Source organism: Phyllobates terribilis, unplaced genomic scaffold (assembly GCF_046119375.1).
Source record: "Phyllobates terribilis strain yellow unplaced genomic scaffold, ASM4611937v1 Scaffold_10__3_contigs__length_209671492, whole genome shotgun sequence".
Classification (NCBI taxonomy): Eukaryota; Metazoa; Chordata; class Amphibia; order Anura; family Dendrobatidae; genus Phyllobates; species Phyllobates terribilis.
In genome coordinates, this window is record NW_027362770.1 from 182,504,655 (window position 1) to 182,525,696 (window position 21,042).

The 21,042-nt window shown below is 51.9% G+C and overlaps 1 protein-coding gene across 3 annotated transcripts in view; it reads left to right on the forward strand.

The window, feature by feature from the left end:
- Positions 1 to 21,042, forward strand: part of LOC141164754 (potassium voltage-gated channel subfamily KQT member 1-like) — a 44,603-nt gene that overhangs the window by 12,468 nt on the left and 11,093 nt on the right. For all 3 annotated transcript variants that reach the window (XR_012250943.1, XM_073650273.1, XM_073650274.1), the window contains exons 2-9: positions 3,594 to 3,684; positions 3,819 to 3,945; positions 4,202 to 4,280; positions 6,567 to 6,663; positions 6,870 to 7,010; positions 7,187 to 7,297; positions 7,433 to 7,528; positions 7,608 to 7,736. Coding sequence is in view for 2 of the 3 variants with exons in the window: in XM_073650273.1 (XP_073506374.1) it covers positions 3,594 to 3,684; positions 3,819 to 3,945; positions 4,202 to 4,280; positions 6,567 to 6,663; positions 6,870 to 7,010; positions 7,187 to 7,297; positions 7,433 to 7,528; positions 7,608 to 7,736 (871 nt within the window). In the remaining variant the exon portion in view is untranslated. The remainder of the gene's footprint in view (positions 1 to 3,593; positions 3,685 to 3,818; positions 3,946 to 4,201; positions 4,281 to 6,566; positions 6,664 to 6,869; positions 7,011 to 7,186; positions 7,298 to 7,432; positions 7,529 to 7,607; positions 7,737 to 21,042) is intronic.

Here is a 21,042-nt window from a genome sequence, read left to right on the forward strand (position 1 = left end):
ACTCTGTACCCATATACCCTACCTGTGCCCCTCTAATGTACTCTGTACCCATATACCCTACCTGTGCCCCTCTAATGTACTCTGTACCCATATACCCTACCTGTGTACCACTAATGTACTCTGTACCCATATACCCTACCTGCTCTCCTCTATTGTACTCTGTACCCATATACCCTACCTGCGCTCCTCTAATGTATCCTGTACCCATATACCCTACCTGTTCTCCTCTAATGTACTCTGTACCCATATACCCTACCTGTGCTCCTCTAATGTACTCTGTACCCATATACCCTACCTGTGCCCTCTAATGTATCCTGTACCCATATACCCTACCTGTGCCCCTCTAATGTACTCTGTACCCATATACCCTACCTGTGCCCCTCTAATGTACTCTGTACCCAAATACCCTACCTGTGCCCCTCTAATGTACTCTGTACCCATATACCCTACCTGTGCTCCTCTAATGTACTCAGTACCCATATACCCTACCCGTGCTCCTCTAATGTACTCTGTACCCATATACCCTACCTGTGCCCTCTAATGTATCCTGTACCCATATACCCTACCTGTGCTCCTCTAATGTATCCTGTACCCATATACCCTACCTGTGCCCCTCTAATGTACTCTGTACCCATATACCCTACCTGTACCCCTCTAATGTACTCTGTACCCATATACCCTACCTGTGCCCCTCTAATGTACTCTGTACCCATATACCCTACCTGTGTACCACTAATGTACTCTGTACCCATATACCCTACCTGTGCCCCTCTAATGTACTCTGTACCCATATACCCTACCTGTGCTCCTCTAATGTACTCTGTACCCATATACCCTACCTGTGCCCCTCTATTGTACTCTGTACCCATATACCCTACCTGTTCTCCTCTATTGTACTCTGTACCCATATACCCTACCTGTGCTCCTCTAATGTACTCTGTACCCATATACCCTACCTGTGCCCCTCTAATGTACTCTGTACCCATATACCCTACCTGTGTCCCACTAATGTACTCTGTACCCATATACCCTACCTGTGCCCCTCTAATGTACTCTGTACCCATATACCCTACCTGTGTACCACTAATGTACTCTGTACCCATATACCCTACCTGTGTACCACTAATGTACTCTGTACCCATATACCCTACCTGTGTACCACTAATGTACTCTGTACCCATATACCCTACCTGTGTACCACTAATGTACTCTGTACCCATATACCCTACCTGTGCCCCACTAATGTACTCTGTACCCATATACCCTACCTGTGCCCCTCTAATGTACTCTGTACCCATTTACCCTACCTGTGGCCCCCTACTTGATGCCCTGAGTGTTGCGATGGCCCCCGCGCCCCTTTTCGTCCCTGTGATTGCCACCATGTTATTTCGTGCTCCTGTTTCTAGTATTACCAGTTCTCTCCTCATTAATTGATGGGACGCTCCGGATTCCCGCTCCCTGGTGACAGCTGCTCCGTTCACCAGCCGCACGCAGCGCCCTCGGGGGCTCATTACGCAGCTCAGCGTTGCGGGGGTTAACTACACTAGTCGTTAGTCATCTGCTAATCAATAATTCAGTTTATTTTAATCACTTCTCTTCTGACCAATGGCGACTCCACGATAATGGGAAACGCGAAACGCTGCGGTTGTACACTTCACTACAAGGGGAGTTTCGTACTGTTCACTACATGGGGGGTCTCGCCGGGGAAGACGCCCCCAACTAGAGATGATTTCTCATCAGTGTCTTATAGGGACAACAGTAATGTAAACCAGCCATAGTAGGCCTCACGTGAAGGTGCAACCTTTACCCATAGCAACCAATCCTATTGCAGCTTTCATTTCTCCTCTGCAGGTTTGGAAATAAAAGAAGAGATCTGATTGGCTGTTAGGAGCAACTGCCTCCTTGTGTATTGTGGTTATCATAGACTGTATCACACAGGATAGGTTTAGATACACAGTATCACACAGGAGAGGATTAGATACATGGCTCAGCAGTCAGTATCACACAGGAGAGGATTAGATACACGGCTCAGCAGACAGTATCACACAGGAGAGGATTAGATACACGGCTCAGCAGACAGTATCACACAGGAGAGGATTAGATACACGGCTCAGCAGACAGTATCAGATAGGAGAGGATTAGATACACAGCTCAGCAGACAGTATCACACAGGAGAGGATTAGATACACGGCTCAGCAGACAGTATCAGATAGGAGAGGATTAGATACACGGCTCAGCAGACAGTATCACACAGGAGAGGATTAGATACACGGCTCAGCAGACAGTATCACACAGGATAGGATTAGATACACGGCTCAGCAGACAGTATCACACAGGAGAGGATTAGATACACAGCTCAGCAGACAGTATCACACAGGAGAGGATTAGATACACAGCTCAGCAGACAGTATCACACAGGAGAGGATTAGATACACGGCTGAGCAGACAGTATCACACAGGAGAGGATTAGATACACAGCTCAGCAGACAGTATCACACAGGAGAGGATTAGATACACGGCTCAGCAGACAGTATCACACAGGATAGGATTAGATACATGGCTCAGCAGACAGTATCACACAGGAGAGGATTAGATACACAGCTCAGCAGACAGTATCACACAGGAGAGGATTAGAAACACGGCTCAGCAGACAGTATCACACAGGATAGGATTAGCTACATGGCTCAGCAGACAGTATCACAGAGGAGAGGATTAGATACACAGCTCAGCAGACAGTATCACACAGGAGAGGATTAGATACACAGCTCAGCAGACATTATCACACAGGAGAGGATTAGATACACGGCTCAGCAGACAGTATCACACAGGAGAGGATTAGATACATGGCTCAGCAGAGAGTATCACACAGGAGAGGATTAGATACACGGCTCAGCTAACAGTATCACAGAGGAGAGGATTAGATACACAGCTCAGCAGACAGCATCACACAGGAGAGGATTAGATACACAGCTCAGCAGACAGTATCACACAGGAGAGGATTAGATACACGGCTCAGCAGACAGTATCACACAGGAGAGGATTAGATACACAGCTCAGCAGACAGTATCACACAGGAGAGGATTAGATACACGGCTCAGCAGACGGTATCACACAGGAGAGGATTAGATACACGGCTCAGCAGACGGTATCACACAGGAGAGGATTAGATGCTCAGCAGACAGTATCACACAGGAGAGGATTAGATACACGGCTGAGCAGACAGTATCACACAGAGGATTAGATACACAGCTCAGCAGACATTATCACACAGGAGAGGATTAGATACACGGCTCAGCAGACAGTATCACACAGGAGAGGATTAGATACACGGCTCAGCAAACATTATCACACAGGATAGGATTAGATACACGGCTCAGCAGACAGTATCACACAGGATAGGATTAGATACACGGCTCAGCAGACAGTATCACACAGGAGAGGATTAGATACACGGCTCGCAGCCGCTCTCCCCCATGCTGTTCGATGCCACTGATCTTCATTAGAGATGGTTGACATGCAGCGTGGTGTGTATGATGGGAGTAGTAGTACCCTGCAGATCACGTTATAACCATTGTCCGTCTTGTATTGTGCAGGTTCCTCCTCGTCCTCATCTGTCTGATCTTCAGCGTCTTGTCCACCATTGAACATTACTCCGAATTTGCCACTGGGACTTTATTCTGGATGGTGAGTAGCTGGGAGCACTACAAATCCCAGGCCGCCCATCAATTCCTGTTTATATGGGGAATGACCTCATTTTTATTTTTTTTGCTATGTAGCATTTATGATACGTGATAAATTATTTTATATTTCGATTGCAGGAGATCGTCCTGGTGGTCTTCTTCGGTGCCGAGTACCTGGTGCGGCTGTGGTCGGCCGGCTGTCGCAGTAAATACGTCGGCTTCAAGGGGCGGATACGTTTTGCTCGGAAGCCGATCTCTATAATTGGTGAGCGGCCATATTGGATGTACAATCTGATTATAGGGTCACCCGGTCACAAGAGTCGCCCGTCAGGCAGATGATGGATCCGCTGACAGCGGCCGCTGTGTACCTTGGGTTTGGTGACAAACACGCTGAGGTCTGAGTTCTCCAGCAGATAAGCCCCTCAGCCACGTAAGACCCCGCTATTATATGTGCCCCACGTGGTATAAAGTGCAGGCAAGGAGCCATCACTCACACCTCACCTATCTCCTCCTCCCTCCAGATCTCATCGTTGTCATCGCTTCCATCATTGTCCTCAGCGTGGGCTCCAATGGCCAAGTCTTCGCCACCTCTGCCATTAGGTTGGTGAGTTTTTTGGGCTCCAGGATTCACCAACTGCAGAATAGTGAGTGCAGCTCTGGAGTATAATACAGGATGTAACTCAGGATCAGTAATGTAATGTATGTGCACAGTGACTGCACCAGCAGAATAGTGACTGCAGCTCTGGAGTATAATACAGGATGTAACTCAGGATCAGTAATGTAATGTATGTACACAGTGACTGCACCAGCAGAATAGTGAGTGCAGCTCTGGAGTATAATACAGGATGTAACTCAGGATCAGTAATGTAATGTATGTACACAGTGACTGCACCAGTAGAATAGTGAGTGCAGCTCTGGAGTATAATACAGGATGTAACTCAGGATCAGTAATGTAATGTATGTACACAGTGACTGCACCAGCAGAATAGTGAGTGCAGCTCTGGAGTATAATACAGGATGTAACTCAGGATCAGTAATGTAATGTATGTACACAGTGACTGCACCAGCAGAATAGTGAGTGCAGCTCTGGAGTATAATACAGGAGGTAACTCAGGATCAGTAATGTAATGTATGTACACAGTGACTGCACCAGCAGAATAGTGAGTGCAGCTCTGGAGTATAATACAGGATGTAACTCAGGATCAGTAATGTAATGTACGTACACAGTGACTGCACCAGCAGAATAGTGAGTGCAGCTCTGGAGTATAATACAGGATGTAACTCAGGATCAGTAATGTAATGTATGTACACAGTGACTGCACCAGCAGAATAGTGAGTGCAGCTCTGGAGTATAATACAGGATGTAACTCAGGATCAGTAATGTAATGTATGTGCACAGTGACTGCACCAGCAGAATAGTGACTGCAGCTCTGGAGTATAATACAGGATGTAACTCAGGATCAGTAATGTAATGTATGTACACAGTGACTGCACCAGCAGAATAGTGAGTGCAGCTCTGGAGTATAATACAGGATGTAACTCAGGATCAGTAATGTAATGTATGTACACAGTGACTGCACCAGCAGAATAGTGAGTGCAGCTCTGGGGTATAATACAGGAGGTAACTCAGGATCAGTAATGTAATGTATGTACACAGTGACTGCACCAGCAGAATAGTGAGTGCAGCTCTGGAGTATAATACAGGATGTAACTCAGGATCAGTAATGTAATGTATGTACACAGTGACTGCACCAGCAGAATAGTGAGTGCAGCTCTGGGGTATAATACAGGAGGTAACTCAGGATCAGTAATGTAATGTATGTACACAGTGACTGCACCAGCAGAATAGTGAGTGCAGCTCTGGAGTATAATACAGGATGTAACTCAGGATCAGTAATGTAATGTATGTACACAGTGACTGCACCAGCAGAATAGTGAGTGCAGCTCTGGGGTATAATACAGGAGGTAACTCAGGATCAGTAATGTAATGTATGTACACAGTGACTGCACCAGCAGAATAGTGAGTGCAGCTCTGGGGTATAATACAGGATGTAACTCAGGATCAGTAATGTAATGTATGTACACAGTGACTGCACCAGCAGAATAGTGAGTGCAGCTCTGGGGTATAATACAGGATGTAACTCAGGATCAGTAATGTAATGTATGTACACAGTGACTGCACCAGCAGAATAGTGAGTGCAGCTCTGGAGTATAATACAGGATGTAACTCAGGATCAGTAATGTAATGTATGTACACAGTGACTGCACCAGCAGCATAGTGAGTGCAGCTCTGGAGTATAATACAGGATGTAACTCAGGATCAGTAATGTAATGTATGTACACAGTGACTGCACCAGCAGAATAGTGAGTGCAGCTCTGGAGTATAATACAGGATGTAACTCAGGATCAGTAATGTAATGTATGTACACAGTGACTGCACCAGCAGAATAGTGAGTGCAGCTCTGGGGTATAATACAGGAGGTAACTCAGGATCAGTAATGTAATGTATGTACACAGTGACTGCACCAGCAGAATAGTGAGTGCAGCTCTGGGGTATAATACAGGATGTAACTCAGGATCAGTAATGTAATGTATGTACACAGTGACTGCACCAGCAGAATAGTGAGTGCAGCTCTGGGGTATAATACAGGATGTAACTCAGGATCAGTAATGTAATGTATGTACACAGTGACTGCACCAGCAGAATAGTGAGTGCTGCTCTGGAGTATAATACAGGATGTAACTCAGGATCAGTAATGTAATGTATGTACACAGTGACTGCACCAGCAGAATAGTGAGTACAGCTCTGGAGTATAATACAATTGGTGATTTTGGATCCGGTAATCTTCCTGCCATCTGGTTTCTCATTCTTTCTCCTGTTCTTAGAGGGATCCGGTTCCTGCAGATCCTCCGCATGTTACATGTAGATCGTCAGGGAGGAACATGGAGACTTCTCGGATCTGTCGTGTTCATTCATCGCCAGGTGAGGACTTATCACAGCAGCCGCCGGCCTCCCTTGTCCTCGCCTGCCGGCCTCCCTTGTCCTCGCCTGCCGGCCTCCCTTGTCCTCCCCTGCCGTCCTCGTCTGCCATCCACCGGGCAATGGCCTCCCTGTGATAATGTTAATTTCTCCATCTTCGGATCTCCTTCTGTCCTCACTTCTGGCATCCTTGCCGCGTCCTTCCTCAGGAGCTGATCACCACGCTGTACATCGGGTTCCTTGGGCTGATCTTCTCCTCATACTTTGTCTACCTGGCCGAGAAAGACGCTGTAGACGAGGAAGGGAGGACCGGATTCTCCAGCTACGCCGACGCCCTCTGGTGGGGAGTGGTGAGTATGACCGTGTCTGCTGATATTCGCCAGGTCTTCTCTAGTCACAACCAAAGCTGCACTCTCTGCTGCCGCCTGCAGGTCGTATATAGGGACTGTATCCATACGGTTTCCATATACCGGTTGTCCCGCCCCGTACCCGGCCGTATGACTCGGCTCAGTCTCCTCTTGCACAGGTCACAGTGACAACCATCGGATACGGAGATAAAGTCCCGCAGACCTGGATTGGGAAAACCATCGCCTCCTGCTTCTCCGTCTTTGCCATATCGTTCTTCGCTCTTCCAGCTGTGAGTATCATCCACATGACTTCTCATTTTCTCTGCACCGATACATTGTAACAAACTCTCAGATATGAGAAGTATTAGCGTTCCATATTCCATTCAGTAAGAGCAAGCGGATCTAATCCCTCTCTCATCTCTCAGGGGATTTTGGGCTCCGGTTTTGCTCTGAAGGTTCAGCAGAAGCAAAGGCAGAAACATTTCAATAGACAGATCCCGGCGGCTGCGTCACTGATCCAGGTCCGGTGTCTGTGGTGGCGGATGGGGGGCGAAGGGTCCTGAATATATCAGATCACCTGTCTCACTGTCTCCTGTGCAGACCCTCTGGAGGTGCTACGCCGCTGAGAAGTCCTACAGCTCCACCGCCACATGGAAAATCTACCTGACCCCCCCAGATCAGGGAAGTAAGACGGCGCCGGCGCCACTCAGCCCGGGCACACGGAGGCAGGTCTGGGCACTCCGGCCAACTCTCAATCCTGACTTCATCTATATATATAATCGTCTTATCCCGTCTGTCTGTCTGTCTCTCTGTCTTATCTGTCTGTCTGTCTTTCTGTCTGTCTGTCCAGGAAATCCCGCGTCACTCATTGGTCCGGCAGCGGCCAATCAGCGCCGCGAGATTTCTGAAAAAAGATGGTGGCCGTTAGCGGCTCATCTGCGGGACGGAGCTCAGCGCCGATGCAGCCGGGAGATGAGCACCGTGAGGCGCTCATCTCCCGGCCGGTAGCAGCGGAAGGACCTCGACCGCCGGACCCATCTGCGGGACGGAGATGTAGCCGGGAGATGAGTGGCGCGAGGCGCTCATATCCCGGCCGGTAGCAGCGGAAGGACCGCCGGCGTCGCTGACCTCCATGCGGAAGAGAGGAACGGGGAGCGGCGCTGCGGGTCGGGATACTTCTGCTGCGAGCGCCCGCTCATGTCCTGGGTTCTCGCAGCGGAAGTACCCGCACAGGCAGCGCCGCTCCCCGGTCCTCACCAAGACGATCCGATGATTGGTCGCGGTCTTCGGACCCGACCAATCACTGATCTTAGCTCAAAAGTTAGACACCGCTGTGCTGATTGGTCGCGGACTCTGCCCGCGACCAATCACCAATTTGGGCGCCACATTTAAATATCAGCTGCGACCAATCAGCACAGCGGTGTTTAAATGTGGAGCCAAGATCGGTGATTGGTCGCGGCCGATATTTAAATTTGGCGCCCAAATCGGTGATTGGTCGCGGGCAGCACCAGCGACCAATCAGCGATTTTTAACACAAATGTCCAGACCTTTGTAACACCATGCGGATACTGTCGGGAGATCAGCGGCTAGGGTGTGAAGGGAGGACCGGGGAGCGGCCCTGCGGGTCGGGATACTTCTGCTGCGAGCAGGCGCTCATCTCCCGGCTTCTCGCAGCGGAAGTAGCCGCACAGGCAGCGGCGCTCCCGGTCCTCACTAATACGATTCGCTGATTGGTCGCGTTCTCTGCACGCGACCAATCAGTGATCTTGGCGCTAAAGTTAAACACCGCTGCCCGCGACCAATCACCGATTTGGGCGCCACATTTAAACACTGCTGTGCTAATTGGTCGCGGACGCCAGCCGCGACCAATCAGCGAGCTTGGCGCCAAATTTAAACAACGTTCTGCTGCTTGGTCGCGGTGGCCGGCCGCGACCAATGAATGAAATGGGCGGCAAATTTAAACGCCGCTCTGCTGATTGGTCACGGTGGCCGGCCGCGACCAATCAGCGATATAGGCTGCAAATTTAAGCGCCGCTCTGATGATTGGTCGCGGCCGCCGGCCGACCGCGACCAATCAGCGAGATTGCCGCCAAATTTAAACAACGCTCTGCTGATTGGTCGATTTTATCGCCAAATTTAAACAAGCTCTCCGGTCCTCACTAACACAGTTCGCTGATTGGTCGCGGCCGCCACCCGTGACCAATCACCGATCTTGCCGCCAAATTTAAACACCGTTTTGCTGATTGCGCCCGGTCGGCCGCATACATATTCTAGAATACCCGATGCATTAGAATCAGGCCACCATCTAGTCTATATATATAATCGTCTTATCCCGTCTGTCTGTCTGTCTGTCCTGGAAATCCCGCGTCGCTCATTGGTCCGGCAGCGGCCAATCAGCGCCGCGGGATTTCTGAAAAAAGATGGCGGCCGTTAGCGGCTCATCTGCGGGACGGAGCTCAGCGGCGATGCAGCCGGGAGATGAGCGCCGCGAGGCGCTCATCTCCCGGCCGATAAAAGTAGAAGGACCTCGACCGCCGGACCCATCTGCGGGACGGAGATGCAGCCAGGAGATGACCGGCGCGAGGCACTCATCTCCCGGCCGGTAGCAGCGGAAGGACCGCCGGCGTCGCTGACCTCCATGCGGAAGGGAGGACCGGGGAGCGGCGCTGCGGGTCGGGATACTTCTGCTGCGAGCGCCCGCTCATGTCCCGGGTTCTCGCTGCGGAAGTACCCGCACAGGCAGCGCCGCTCCCCGGTCCTCCCTTCACACCCTAGCCGCTGATGTCCCCACAGTATCCGCATGGTGTTACAAAGGTCCGGACATTTGTGTTAAAAATCGCTGATTGGTCGCTGGCGCTGCCCGCGACCAATCACCAATTTGGGCGCCAAATTTAAATATCGGCCGCGACCAATCACCGATCTTGGCTCCACATTTAAACATCGCTGTGCTGATTGGTCGCCGACGCTGGGCGCGACCAATCACCGATGTTGTCGCCACATTTAAATAGCGTCCGCGACCAATCAGCACAGCGGTGTTTAAATGTGGAGCCAAGATCGGTGATTGGTCGCGGCCGATATTTAAATTTGGCGCCCAAATCGGTGATTGGTCGCGGTCTTGGCCCGCGACCAATCAGCACAGTAGTTTTAAACTTTTGCGGCAAGATCAGTGATTGGTTGCGGGCCAAGACCGCGACCAATCACCGATTTGTGCGGCACATTTAAATAGCGGCCGCGACCAATTGGATGTCAGCGCCGCTCCCCGGTCCTCCCTTCACACCCTAGGCGCATGGATGTCAGCGACGCTGCCTGTGCGGATACTTCCGCTGTGAGAACCCGGGACATGAGCGGGCGCTCGCAGCAGAAGTATCCCGACCTGCAGCGCCGCTCCCCGGTCCTCCCTTGACACCCTAGCCGCTGATGCCCCCACAGTATCCGCATGGTGTTAGAAAGGTCCGGACATTTGTGTTAAAAATTGCTGATTGGTCGCTGGCGCTGCCCGCGACCAATCACCGATTTGGCCGCCACATTTAAATATCGGCTGCGACCAATCAGCGAGCTTGGCGCCAAATTTAAACAACGCTCTGCTGATTGGCAGCGGCCGCCAGCCGACCGCGACCAATCAGCGAGATTGGCGCTTAATTTAAACAGCGCTATGATCTCCCGACGGCAAGTGTGAACGGAGGACCGAGGAGCGGCGCCGCCGGTCGAGATGCTTCTGCTGCGAGCAGCCGCTCTTCTCCCAGCTGCTCGCAGCGGAAGTACCCGCACAGGCATTGCCGCTCCCCGGTCCTCACTAATACGACGCTGATTGGTTGCGGCCGCCGGCCCCGACCAATCATCGATATGGGCGGCAAATTTAAACCCCACTCTGCTGATTGGTCGAGGCCGGCCAGTGCGACCAATCAATGATTTTGGTGGCAAATTGAAACACCGCTCTGCTGATTGGTCGCTACCGCCGGCCGTGACCAATCTGCGATATAGGCGCCAAATTTTAACACCGCTTTGCTGATTGGTCGCGGTTGCCGGCCTCGAGCAATCAGCGATTTTGGCGCCAAATGTAAACGCCGCTCTGCTGCTTGCGCCCGGTCGGCCGCATACATATTCTAGAATACCCGATGCATTAGAATCGGGCCACCATCTAGTTATTTATATCAACCAAATTCAATGGTGATATCCTTTATACTTCCACTAGGGGGAGCGCACAGATCTATTATAGTATGCAAGGGGAAATGTAAAAAGCTGAATGCAGTGAGCTCCCTCTAGTGGTGACTGTATAAATCTGTATGTAGTGAGCTCCCTCTAGTGGTGGCTGTATAAATCTGTATATAGTGAGCTCCCTCTAGTGGTAGCTGTAGAAATCTGTATGTAGTGAGCTCCCTCTAGTGGTGGCTGTATAAATCTGTATGTAGTGAGCTCCCTCTAGTGATGGCTGTATAAATCTGTATGTAGTGAGCTCCCTCTAGTGGTAGCTGTAGAAATCTGTATGTAGTGAGCTCCCTCTAGTGGTGGCTGTATAAATCTGTATGTAGTGAGCTCCTTCTAGTGGTGGCTGTATAAATCTGTGTGTAGTGAGCTCCCTCTAGTGGTAGCTGTATAAATCTGTATGTAGTGAGCTCCCTCTAGTGATGACTGTATAAATCTGTATGTAGTGAGCTCCCTCTAGTGGTGACTGTATAAATCTGTATGTAGTGAGCTCCCTCTAGTGGTTGCTGTATAAATCTGTATGTAGTGAGCTCCCTCTAGTGGTAGCTGTATAAATCTGTATGTAGTGAGCTCCCTCTAGTGGTGACTGTATAAATCTGTATGTAGTGAGCTCCCTCTAGTGGTGACTGTATAAATCTGTATGTAGTGAGCTCCCTCTAGTGGTGACTGTATAAATCTGTATGCAGTGAGCTCCCTCTAGTGGTGACTGTATAAATCTGTATGTAGTGAGCTCCTTCTAGTGGTAGCTGTAGAAATCTGTATGTAGTGAGCTCCTTCTAGTGGTGGCTGTACAAATCTGTATGCAGTGAGCTCCCTCTAGTGGTGACTGTATAAATCTGTATGTAGTGATCTCCTCCTAGTGGTGGCTGTATAAATCTGTATGTAGTGAGCTCCCTCTAGTGGTGGCTGTATAAATCTGTATGCAGTGAGCTCCCTCTAGTGGTGACTGTATGAATCTGTATGCAGTGAGCTCCCTCTAGTGGTGACTGTATGAATCTGTATGCAGTGAGCTCCCTCTAGTGGGGGCTGTACAAATCTGTATGCAGTGAGCTCCCTCTAGTGGGGGCTGTATAAATCTGTATGTAGTGAGCTCCCTCTAGTGGTGACTGTATGAATCTGTATGCAGTGAGCTCCCTCTAGTGGTGACTGTATGAATCTGTATGCAGTGAGATCCCTCTAGTGGTGGCTGTATGAATCTGTATGCAGCGAGCTCCCCCTAGTGGTGACTGTATAAATCTGTATGTAGTGAGCTCCCTCTAGTGGGGGCTGTATAAATCTGTATGTAGTGAGCTCCCTCTAGTGGTGGCTGTATAAATCTGTATGCAGTGAGCTCCCTCTAGTGATGGCTGTATAAATCTGTATGCAGTGAGATCCCTCTAGTGGTGACTGTATAAATCTGTATGTAGTGATCTCCCCCTAGTGGTGACTGTATAAATCTGTATGTAGTGAGCTCCCTCTAGTGGGGGCTGTACAAATCTGTATGTAGTGAACTCTTTCATTATAAAAATACAAAACTTACAATTAATAAGTAGCAAAATCCAAACCCCAGCAAAAGCAAAAAGTCAAAGTCCAGCATTACCCTTCCCCCAGGCAAAGCAAAAGTCCGAGTCCAGCATTACCCCCTCAATCAAAGCAACCCCCCCCCAACCACTAAAACAAACACACAATACAAAAATAATCTCACCGAGGAACTCATGACCTCCTGCCTACAAGACAGGTGCATTAACCCAATAAGCCACAGGATCATCACCTTACAATATAACGTTACATAACTCTATATTACACCACTTACCCAGAGCCAGGATTGGTGCCGGTAAGCCATATATCAGTATTTCACTGCTGCAAAACAAAAATCTGATAGTGAGAAGCCCCCAGCCCGCCACCAGGAGACCGGAGATGACCGACTTCTATCCTAACAATCCTTACTCTACCAGCCGTCCCTACCTGTCTAGACATCTGCCCCTATTTATCTACCTACCTTGCTCTGTCTCTCCCTGCCTGATCCTACTCCCCTACCTAACTCACCGCGTGCCTACCTAACTGTCCCTCGGCTGTCCCTGTCCTGTCCCTACCTATCTACCTGTCCCTACCACTTACCTGCTCATCTAGGCCCTAGGGTACATTAAATGAGAACCCTCTCCAGAGAAGAGAGGCCCTCGCTGCACCCAGCCTGTCATACTCCAGAGAGCGCACCTTCACCAGGCCACCCAGAATGTTCCTAACAACCTCGTCCCGGGGGAGGATTTTCTGCTGAGTTGACACTAAGCACCGTGCGTTCCAAGTGTAAAACCTGATGACTAAACTGACTAGAAATAAAGTGCCCCGATCTCGGCCACCCAGGAATCTGAATGCCCCATACGCCCACTCCGCATAGGAAAGGTGTGCCAGCCGAGGCCAGCCTATGGAAGCACCCACCCAGTTATAGACCCCTGTATTAAAAGGACACTGAAGGAGGAAGTGCTCCATGCTTTCCAGTGGGTTGCAACACTTCTCACGGGGACAACCCCGACTTTCGGTGTTCCTACACTTCAGATTGTCCCTTACATACAGTTTCCCATAGAAGCAGCGCCAAGCCAAGTCCCAAAACTTCAAGGGGACCCGTGTAGAATTCAATAACCTCAGCCCGCCCTCCAGATCCCGACCTGGGCATTCTTGGAGCACCAGAGGCTCCTGGAAATGGGTCAACAAGACCCTCCTGTCAAGGAATTTCCTCGACATGGTCCTGATCTCCCACATTCCAAGACCCCAACGGCGGATTACCTTCCGAACCGGGGTAGCGTAAGCCGGGAGATGTCCATGCGGTGTGCGTAGGTCCTTCACTTGTCCTCCAGTCTCCCATTCCTGGAAGAAGGGCGGAAGCCATCCCCTGCAGGAGAATACCCACGGAGGAGCCCTCTCTGACCAGAGGTTGGCGATGTTAGTCTTGACAAAAGTGTTTACTAGAAACACCACTGGGTTGACCATACCCAACCCTCCTAGTCTCCTTGTGCGATATGTGACCTCTCGATTGACTAGGTTCAGCCTATTTCCCCATAACATCTGGAAAAACAGGCTGTAGACCCGTGTCCAGAGCGGCTCTGGCAACATGCAGACACTGCCCAGGTATATTAACAAGGGTAGCAAAAAACCCTTAATCAGGCTAACCCTTTCCCTCAGGGTCAAAGACCAAACCTTCCATTGGTCCACCTTCTGGGCAGCGATCTGAAGTCTGCCCTCCCAATTTTGCTGGGGGTAGTTCCCCCGGGCCAAATTCGTTGCCTAGAATTTTTGCCGATGCCTGGGGCTCTGGAAGAGTGTCTGGGAGACCAAGGCTAGGGTCTCCCCCTCCGAGCCAGAGACTCTCACACTTTTCCTGATTAATCCTGGACCCAGAAGCCTCCGAGTAGCGACCAACCTCGGACATGACCCACTCCGCCTCTTCACCCGAGGACACGAAAAAGAAGACGTCATCGGCATACACTACCACCCTCAGAGTGGCTTCTGGGGCCGCCTGGTCCATCCTGACTCCTGCCAACGGCCCGCGCTCAATCCTCCTTAAAAGGGGATCTATCGCGAACACGTATAACAGCGGGCTCAACGGACAGCCCTGGCGGACCCCAGACCCAACCTCAAAAGGGCGGCCAGACCAACCATTCATGAGCGTGAAAGTCCCTGCCCCCGCATACAAGATCTTTAGCTAATTTACAAACCCCCCAGGCAGACCGTTCCTCAGAAGGACTGACCAGAGATAATCGTGGTTAACCCAATCAAAAGCCTTCGCCTGGTCTAAAGACAGCGACTACTCCTTCCAGTGGCCTGCCCTACCCTGCTCCACTGCCTCTTAGACACCGAGTACTGCACTAAAAGTGCTGCGGCCTGGAACAGAGCAATGCTGAGCCCCCGAAAGGAGCCGGGGTGCAAACTTCACCAGCCGATTAAACAGCACCTTTGCCAGAATCTTCCGGTCCATATTGTGAAGTGCTATGGGACGCCAATTCTCAGTACGGGACGAGTCCTTACCCTTTGACAGGATAATCAGGGCCGACTGCCTCATTGACCGGGAAAGAGCGCCCGAGGAGAGACACTTGTTAAACACCTCAGTCAAGAGGGGGACCAAGGAGTCCCTAAAGGTCTTATAAAACTCGGATGTTAAGCCATCTGGACCTGGCGATTTCTTAGGCCGAAGCCCATCAATGGCCAGTCGCACTTCCTCTTCCCTGCCTCTGTCAAAACGTGAAGTGAGGGGTCATCCCCTGGCTCAGGGATGTCTTCGGCCAGGAAAGCCGACATCACGTACCGATCCAGATCCTTCTTCTCCAAGAGGTGTGAGTAGAATGATCTGATCACATCCAGGATCCCTGATTTGGATCTGTTCAGGGTCATCTCCAGTCGAGACGAGATGTTTGAGTTTCCTCCTCAGTTCCTGATACAGGCGATACCTGCTTAGGCTCCTGAGGCTCAAGAGTTGGCGGAAGAAACTCGCAAACCATTCCTTGAACATCTCCCACCACTCTGACTTATTGCTACAGAGATCCAAAAGCGTTTCCTGGCTCTGAAGAAAGTCCTCAAAGGATTGTCTTATCTCTGCTTCCTCCAAGAGGGACGAATTCAGCTTCCATAGTCCTGTTCCCATCCGAGGGGTTTCTGCAACATTCAGAGAAAAAGAAATCAGACAGTGATCGGAGAACTCCACCTCAACAACGGACACTGCTGAAGAGATGGCTTCCTCCTTCAAAAAAAACCTGTCTATCCTAGACCTGCAGCTACCTCTATGAAAGGTGAAACCACAGTGACATGGGGTATGCCGGATGTGGACATCCACCAGGCGAGCGTCACTAGCTATGCTTTTAAGAGTATTACTATCATAAGCCAGCCGGTCAATGGAGCCTCCCCTATCACGAAGCCTTGTGACAGTATTAAAGTCAGCTCCAAAGACCACCTGCCGGCTCGTAAAAAGATAGGGCTTAATCTTCAGGAAGAGACCTTTACGGTCCCACTTTGACTTTGGACCATAGATGTTAATGAGTCAAAGCTCCTGTCCCCTCATGAAGACGTCTAAGATCAGGCACCTCCCCATTTCTACCTCGATAACTCTCCAGCATTCAACTGATGCAGTTCTTAAAAGGACTGCCACCTCGCTACATGGCTCGGCCGCAAAAGACCAGTATGAGGGCCCGCACCTCCACTCGCTCTCCACCTTGTTTATGGCCCCCATATCCGTAAGTCTGGTCTCCTGCAAAAACAAAATGTCACACTCAAATCGGGTGAGAAAATCAAAGGCCACAAATCTAGCCGCATCAGACTTTATACTAGCGACATTAATGGACGCCAGAGTCAACGGGGTGGGTGCCGCCATCATGAGTGATCGAGTTAGATGGCCTTTTTCTTCACCCCACCCTTTTTCCTTGCCTGTTCATCTCCGGACGATGAAGCCCCCACTTCTTCTTTTCAGAGAGACAGAGGTATCCATCCCTCCCACCTCTTTCTCATCTCTCAGACCCAGGGATGGCCCCACCTCCCAAGGAAGACACACCCTCTGGAGAAGTGACCCCACCCCCTCCCAAGGACCCTCCCGATGTTACCTCCGGAACCTCACCCCCGACCCCCGTCTCAGCAGGGTCAAGGGCTTGGAATCGGTTGGAGAGGGGGATCAGAGGGGAGTCGGTGGGACCTTCCTTAGGCACTTTGGTCAGGGAGGGAGAAGATTTTCCACCTCCCTTTTCCTTACTTTTGGCATTCTTGGCACCCATTTCTTTCGTCTGTTCCCCCTCCATCCTCATCAAAACTTTCATATTGGGAGGCATCTGAGAGATCAGCCACTTCCTCTTTCTCCATCCGTCTGATCTCCTCATTCACGGCTTCCTCTCCGGGGCCTCAGTGACATGGGCCGCTGTCGCGCCCCGAGGATAATGGGGTACTCGCAGTCCGGGCCGATAGATGCTGGGGGAAAGGGATACGTCACAGTGGTTGGCCCGGTCCGTGGCCCAGGGCGGTCAACTAAAAGGGGGGAAAGTTTATATGGGGTTTATAGTTCGGTCGTGACGCCACCTGTGGTTTCTGGTAATTTGTACCAGCGCTGCTGCAGACCTCTGAGGCAGTTGATAGGGCAGCTAAGATGGAACAGCTCCCCACAGGTGGAGCGGGCCTCAGGGCAGGGTAGAGTTTGATGGTGGGTGGTGATGCTGGGGCTTGTAGTGCAGAGGGAGAGATGGGGCAGCTGAAATAATTGACGGAGGCAGTGCAGTGCAGTCATCCGAGTTTTTACTCACAGTTCTTATGTAAGTTCCACAGGTACACTGTACGGGAGTCAACCTCCCACGTCGCGCTGCGTTCCCCAGACCGGGGGTTCAGCTCTTCCTCAGATGCGTCAGGAGCGCTTGACAGAACCCCGCTTTCCTTATGTTCCTTACTAGACCGACTTCTCACGCTGGGTCTTCTCTCTCCTGCCCTGCGCTTCCCCACTCACAGTCGCGATCGGGTACTCTGAAGTCCCTCTGGGCAACCTGGAGTTCCCGGACCTACTTGACCCTCACGGTGACTACGATGAGGCTGTGGCAACTGCACCATAAAAGTCAGAAGCCTCCATTTTTCCAGCCGAGACCTGGAGTAACACGGCTGGTGCAGGGGCCGATCCCCTTCTTGCGGCCTGATCCCTCTGACACCTGGCAGATTCGGGGCGTACGGATGCCGTCCTGCATACGCCGCACCCCCTGGGATCCCTTCTATAGAACGGAGCCTTCCTCCTCTGCTCCCCTCCTGGGCCTCTATCACTAGGCCCCACTTGTGGAGCAGAGCTCCTGAAGAGACTCTGCTCCCCTCCTTACTGCTCACTCACTTCTTCACTGACTGCTCTGCCACCCTAAGATGGCTTCCCTTTATATATACCTCCTACTATGGTGCTCCCCTACTCTACTTCCTCCACCCACACCCACTACTGGTTCCCCCTACCTTTGGTTCCCCCCACTCCAGCCAGGGACAGGGCTCAGCAGAAAACACAGTGCATCTTGCCCTTCCAGCCGGCCTGGAGTAGTGTAGTGTTGAATGTGGGTGTTGGGGTTCCGGGCAGCACTCCCGCCTTACCTGAGAGAAGGAGACACCACACCTCTGGGTGAGGTGCAGTACCTCTGTGGCGACTGAACCCTCAGGGGCGCCACACCGCCACCTCGGAGGAGGGGGCAGCCATTACCCCAGTTTCCCGAGGCTCCTCCTGACGCCTGCCCTCCTGACGCCTTGCCTGCCTCTGCTGGTAATAGGGTCCCTTAGCCCTGCCATTGCTCACCGGCCCCTCAGCTCCTCCCCCACTGCCACCTCCAACCTCTGTGTGTCACCCTGGGGGATATAGGGGACTCGGTACCCGGGCCTTTTACCTTGCTTAGGATGTCACGGCAGTCTGCTCCCGGGCCCGTACTCTGGGGTCTCTCTTGAAAAAGTTTTTTTTTTAGTGTATAGTTTGTTTCGTGACGCCAACTGTGGTTTCCGGTAATGGTTACCGACGCTGCTGCTAACCTCCGGGTGTGATGAAACGGCAGCTGGGATGTTTCTGCTCCCCACAGGCGGAGCGGACTCCCGGGGCAGAGTTGATGGAAGGGATGCAGGTGAAAGATGGCCAGGTCAAGGGGAATGACGGACACGCACACAGGGGGTTCGCTTCAGTACCTTTACTGGAGTAACGGCAGGTATGGTTCAGGGTACTTGCTAGAAAGGGTGCACTTCAAGACTTCTCCCCAGTGAGCGGGTAATAGGCCTCCTGATCCGTGTCTCCCTCTCTCTAAGGTTCTAGCCAGTCTGAAACTTTGCCTAGCTTCTGTGTTGTGTTGCTCTCTCACCTGACCGCTTGGTAGTAGGACCTTTCTTTGGCAACCACTATCCATGGACGCCGGGGCCTTCGTGGTTCCTAGTCCAGTTATTGCTGGTAGGCTCAGGATGACCAGGGGTCTGGAAGCCTCCTGGTAAGCTGGTAGTCCCTACTGGGTATAGAGGACCATGTAGGTGCGGACCCGGTGTCCCATTTGTGTCTTGGGGTGAGTCTATGATGCTCCTCTGCCCCCTCAACTCCTCTCTCCTCTCCTCCTTGCCTCCGGACACACTCGGGGCCCTCAATCCAGCAGCAGACGTGCTGCGTCTTCACTGCTCTCAGTGGCAGCACACTCTCTGAACTCTGTCTCAGACTGACTGAGACTCAACTGCCTGGCTCCACCCTCCATATATATATCCCTAACGGGCTCCCTCTGGTGGTATGAGGTGGAAGGGTGGAGGTGTTTGTTTGTAACGAGGGCCTCTTGTGGAGAAGTCCATCCATGCACCCTTTTGGGTCCTGTGGTACCTGTGAACAGCAGGGTGCCACATCTGCAGAAGTTGCACCGCGAAAAGCATCATTCCCTGGGTCCGGAGATGAGGAAGACCCCTGTAGAACCCCACCACATAACTAATGGTGCCTGCAGGCGAGGGGGGCGATGGACCAGCCCCAAAATTCCCTGAACCTTCAACCTCAAAGTCAATCATCTCCACCTCGCTTACCTCAGCTTTGCCATTTCCACTAGTAGAAGTCCCCGCGCTGGCACCATTCACACCCCCCATTCCCACAGCAGAAACCGCCCCTCCAACACCTGACCCTACACCATTGTCACAGACACTATTCACACCACTCGCACCATTCACTCCACTTTCGCTCATTTTTCCACTTCCATTCTTATTTAGATTTTCATCTCTATTTTTTACACGGCTTTCTGCTGGGGGGGTTGTTATTTGCAGTGCAGCTGCCCCTTTAAGGGCGATGCTGCAGGGTTTAACTACCACACCCTGCTTTTCAGCAGAGCATGTGCTGGCAGCTGCTGCTGCAGACTGTTGCTCCAGCCTCCCCTGCAGACCATCTCCACGCTCCTGTGTGCACTTCACCACCGGGTCCCCCGCAGATACAGGAGGTGATACACACTCAGGTGACCCCGGTGGCGACCCCCTCCGGGCCGGCATTACCGCAGCCATTACAGCTGCACCCGAGATGATAACCGGTGCCGGGGTCCCTGACTTTGACCCAGCATCGGATCTGCATTCGGGGGACCCCGACACCACAGCACACGCCGCCGATGATGCGGCTCCGGCTGACAGCGCACCGCCAACACTGCGGGGAGCGGCGACCGCCCGCAAGGTGCCCACAGTCTCCACCCCCCGAGGGTCAGCGAGTGCAGCTGGCGCCAGCCCGTCCCCCGTCCCCACTGAGGACCGGGCCTGGACACCTCCACAGATCTTATTACCGCCCGCCACAGGGCCACACTCCAGACCACGCACATTGTCCGGCTCTGCAGCCACATGCCCATTCTCGCCCCCTCTGCTACCGCCAGCAGAGACGGCAACCTATGTCTTGTACTCTCCCCGCTCCCTCGCAACCGACCCACTGTAGGGCCTGGGCCAGGGTGAGTAGCGGGCTTCTCACAGCGGGATCGAGGGGTCCCAGGAAGGGGACAAACACCAACCTCTCCTCCGATGTTTTCTGCCTTTTTTTCCCCATTTCTTTTCCCCCTCCAGGTTGCCTCGTCCCCGCAGACCTCATCCCCAAACTTCAGGTGGGCATAATTTACTGGGGGCTCAAGCTGACAGATCTGCTGCATGACGAGGCAACCCCCACTACTGCTGTTATCCGCATCACCCCCATCATCCTCTGAAATGCTATTGTCTGATGGGAGTGGGACCTGCTCTGGATCTATCCCCCTGTGTGTGGCCTGGAGATCACATACCAAGCCCCCAGGTGGGTACGGTGCCTCCATCTCCACATGGTCAGACACAGAGACCCCTCTGGCTCCTTTGCAGCAGCCATGTTGTGGAACCGGTCCTCATTTTCCAGCTTTTCCCAAAAGGG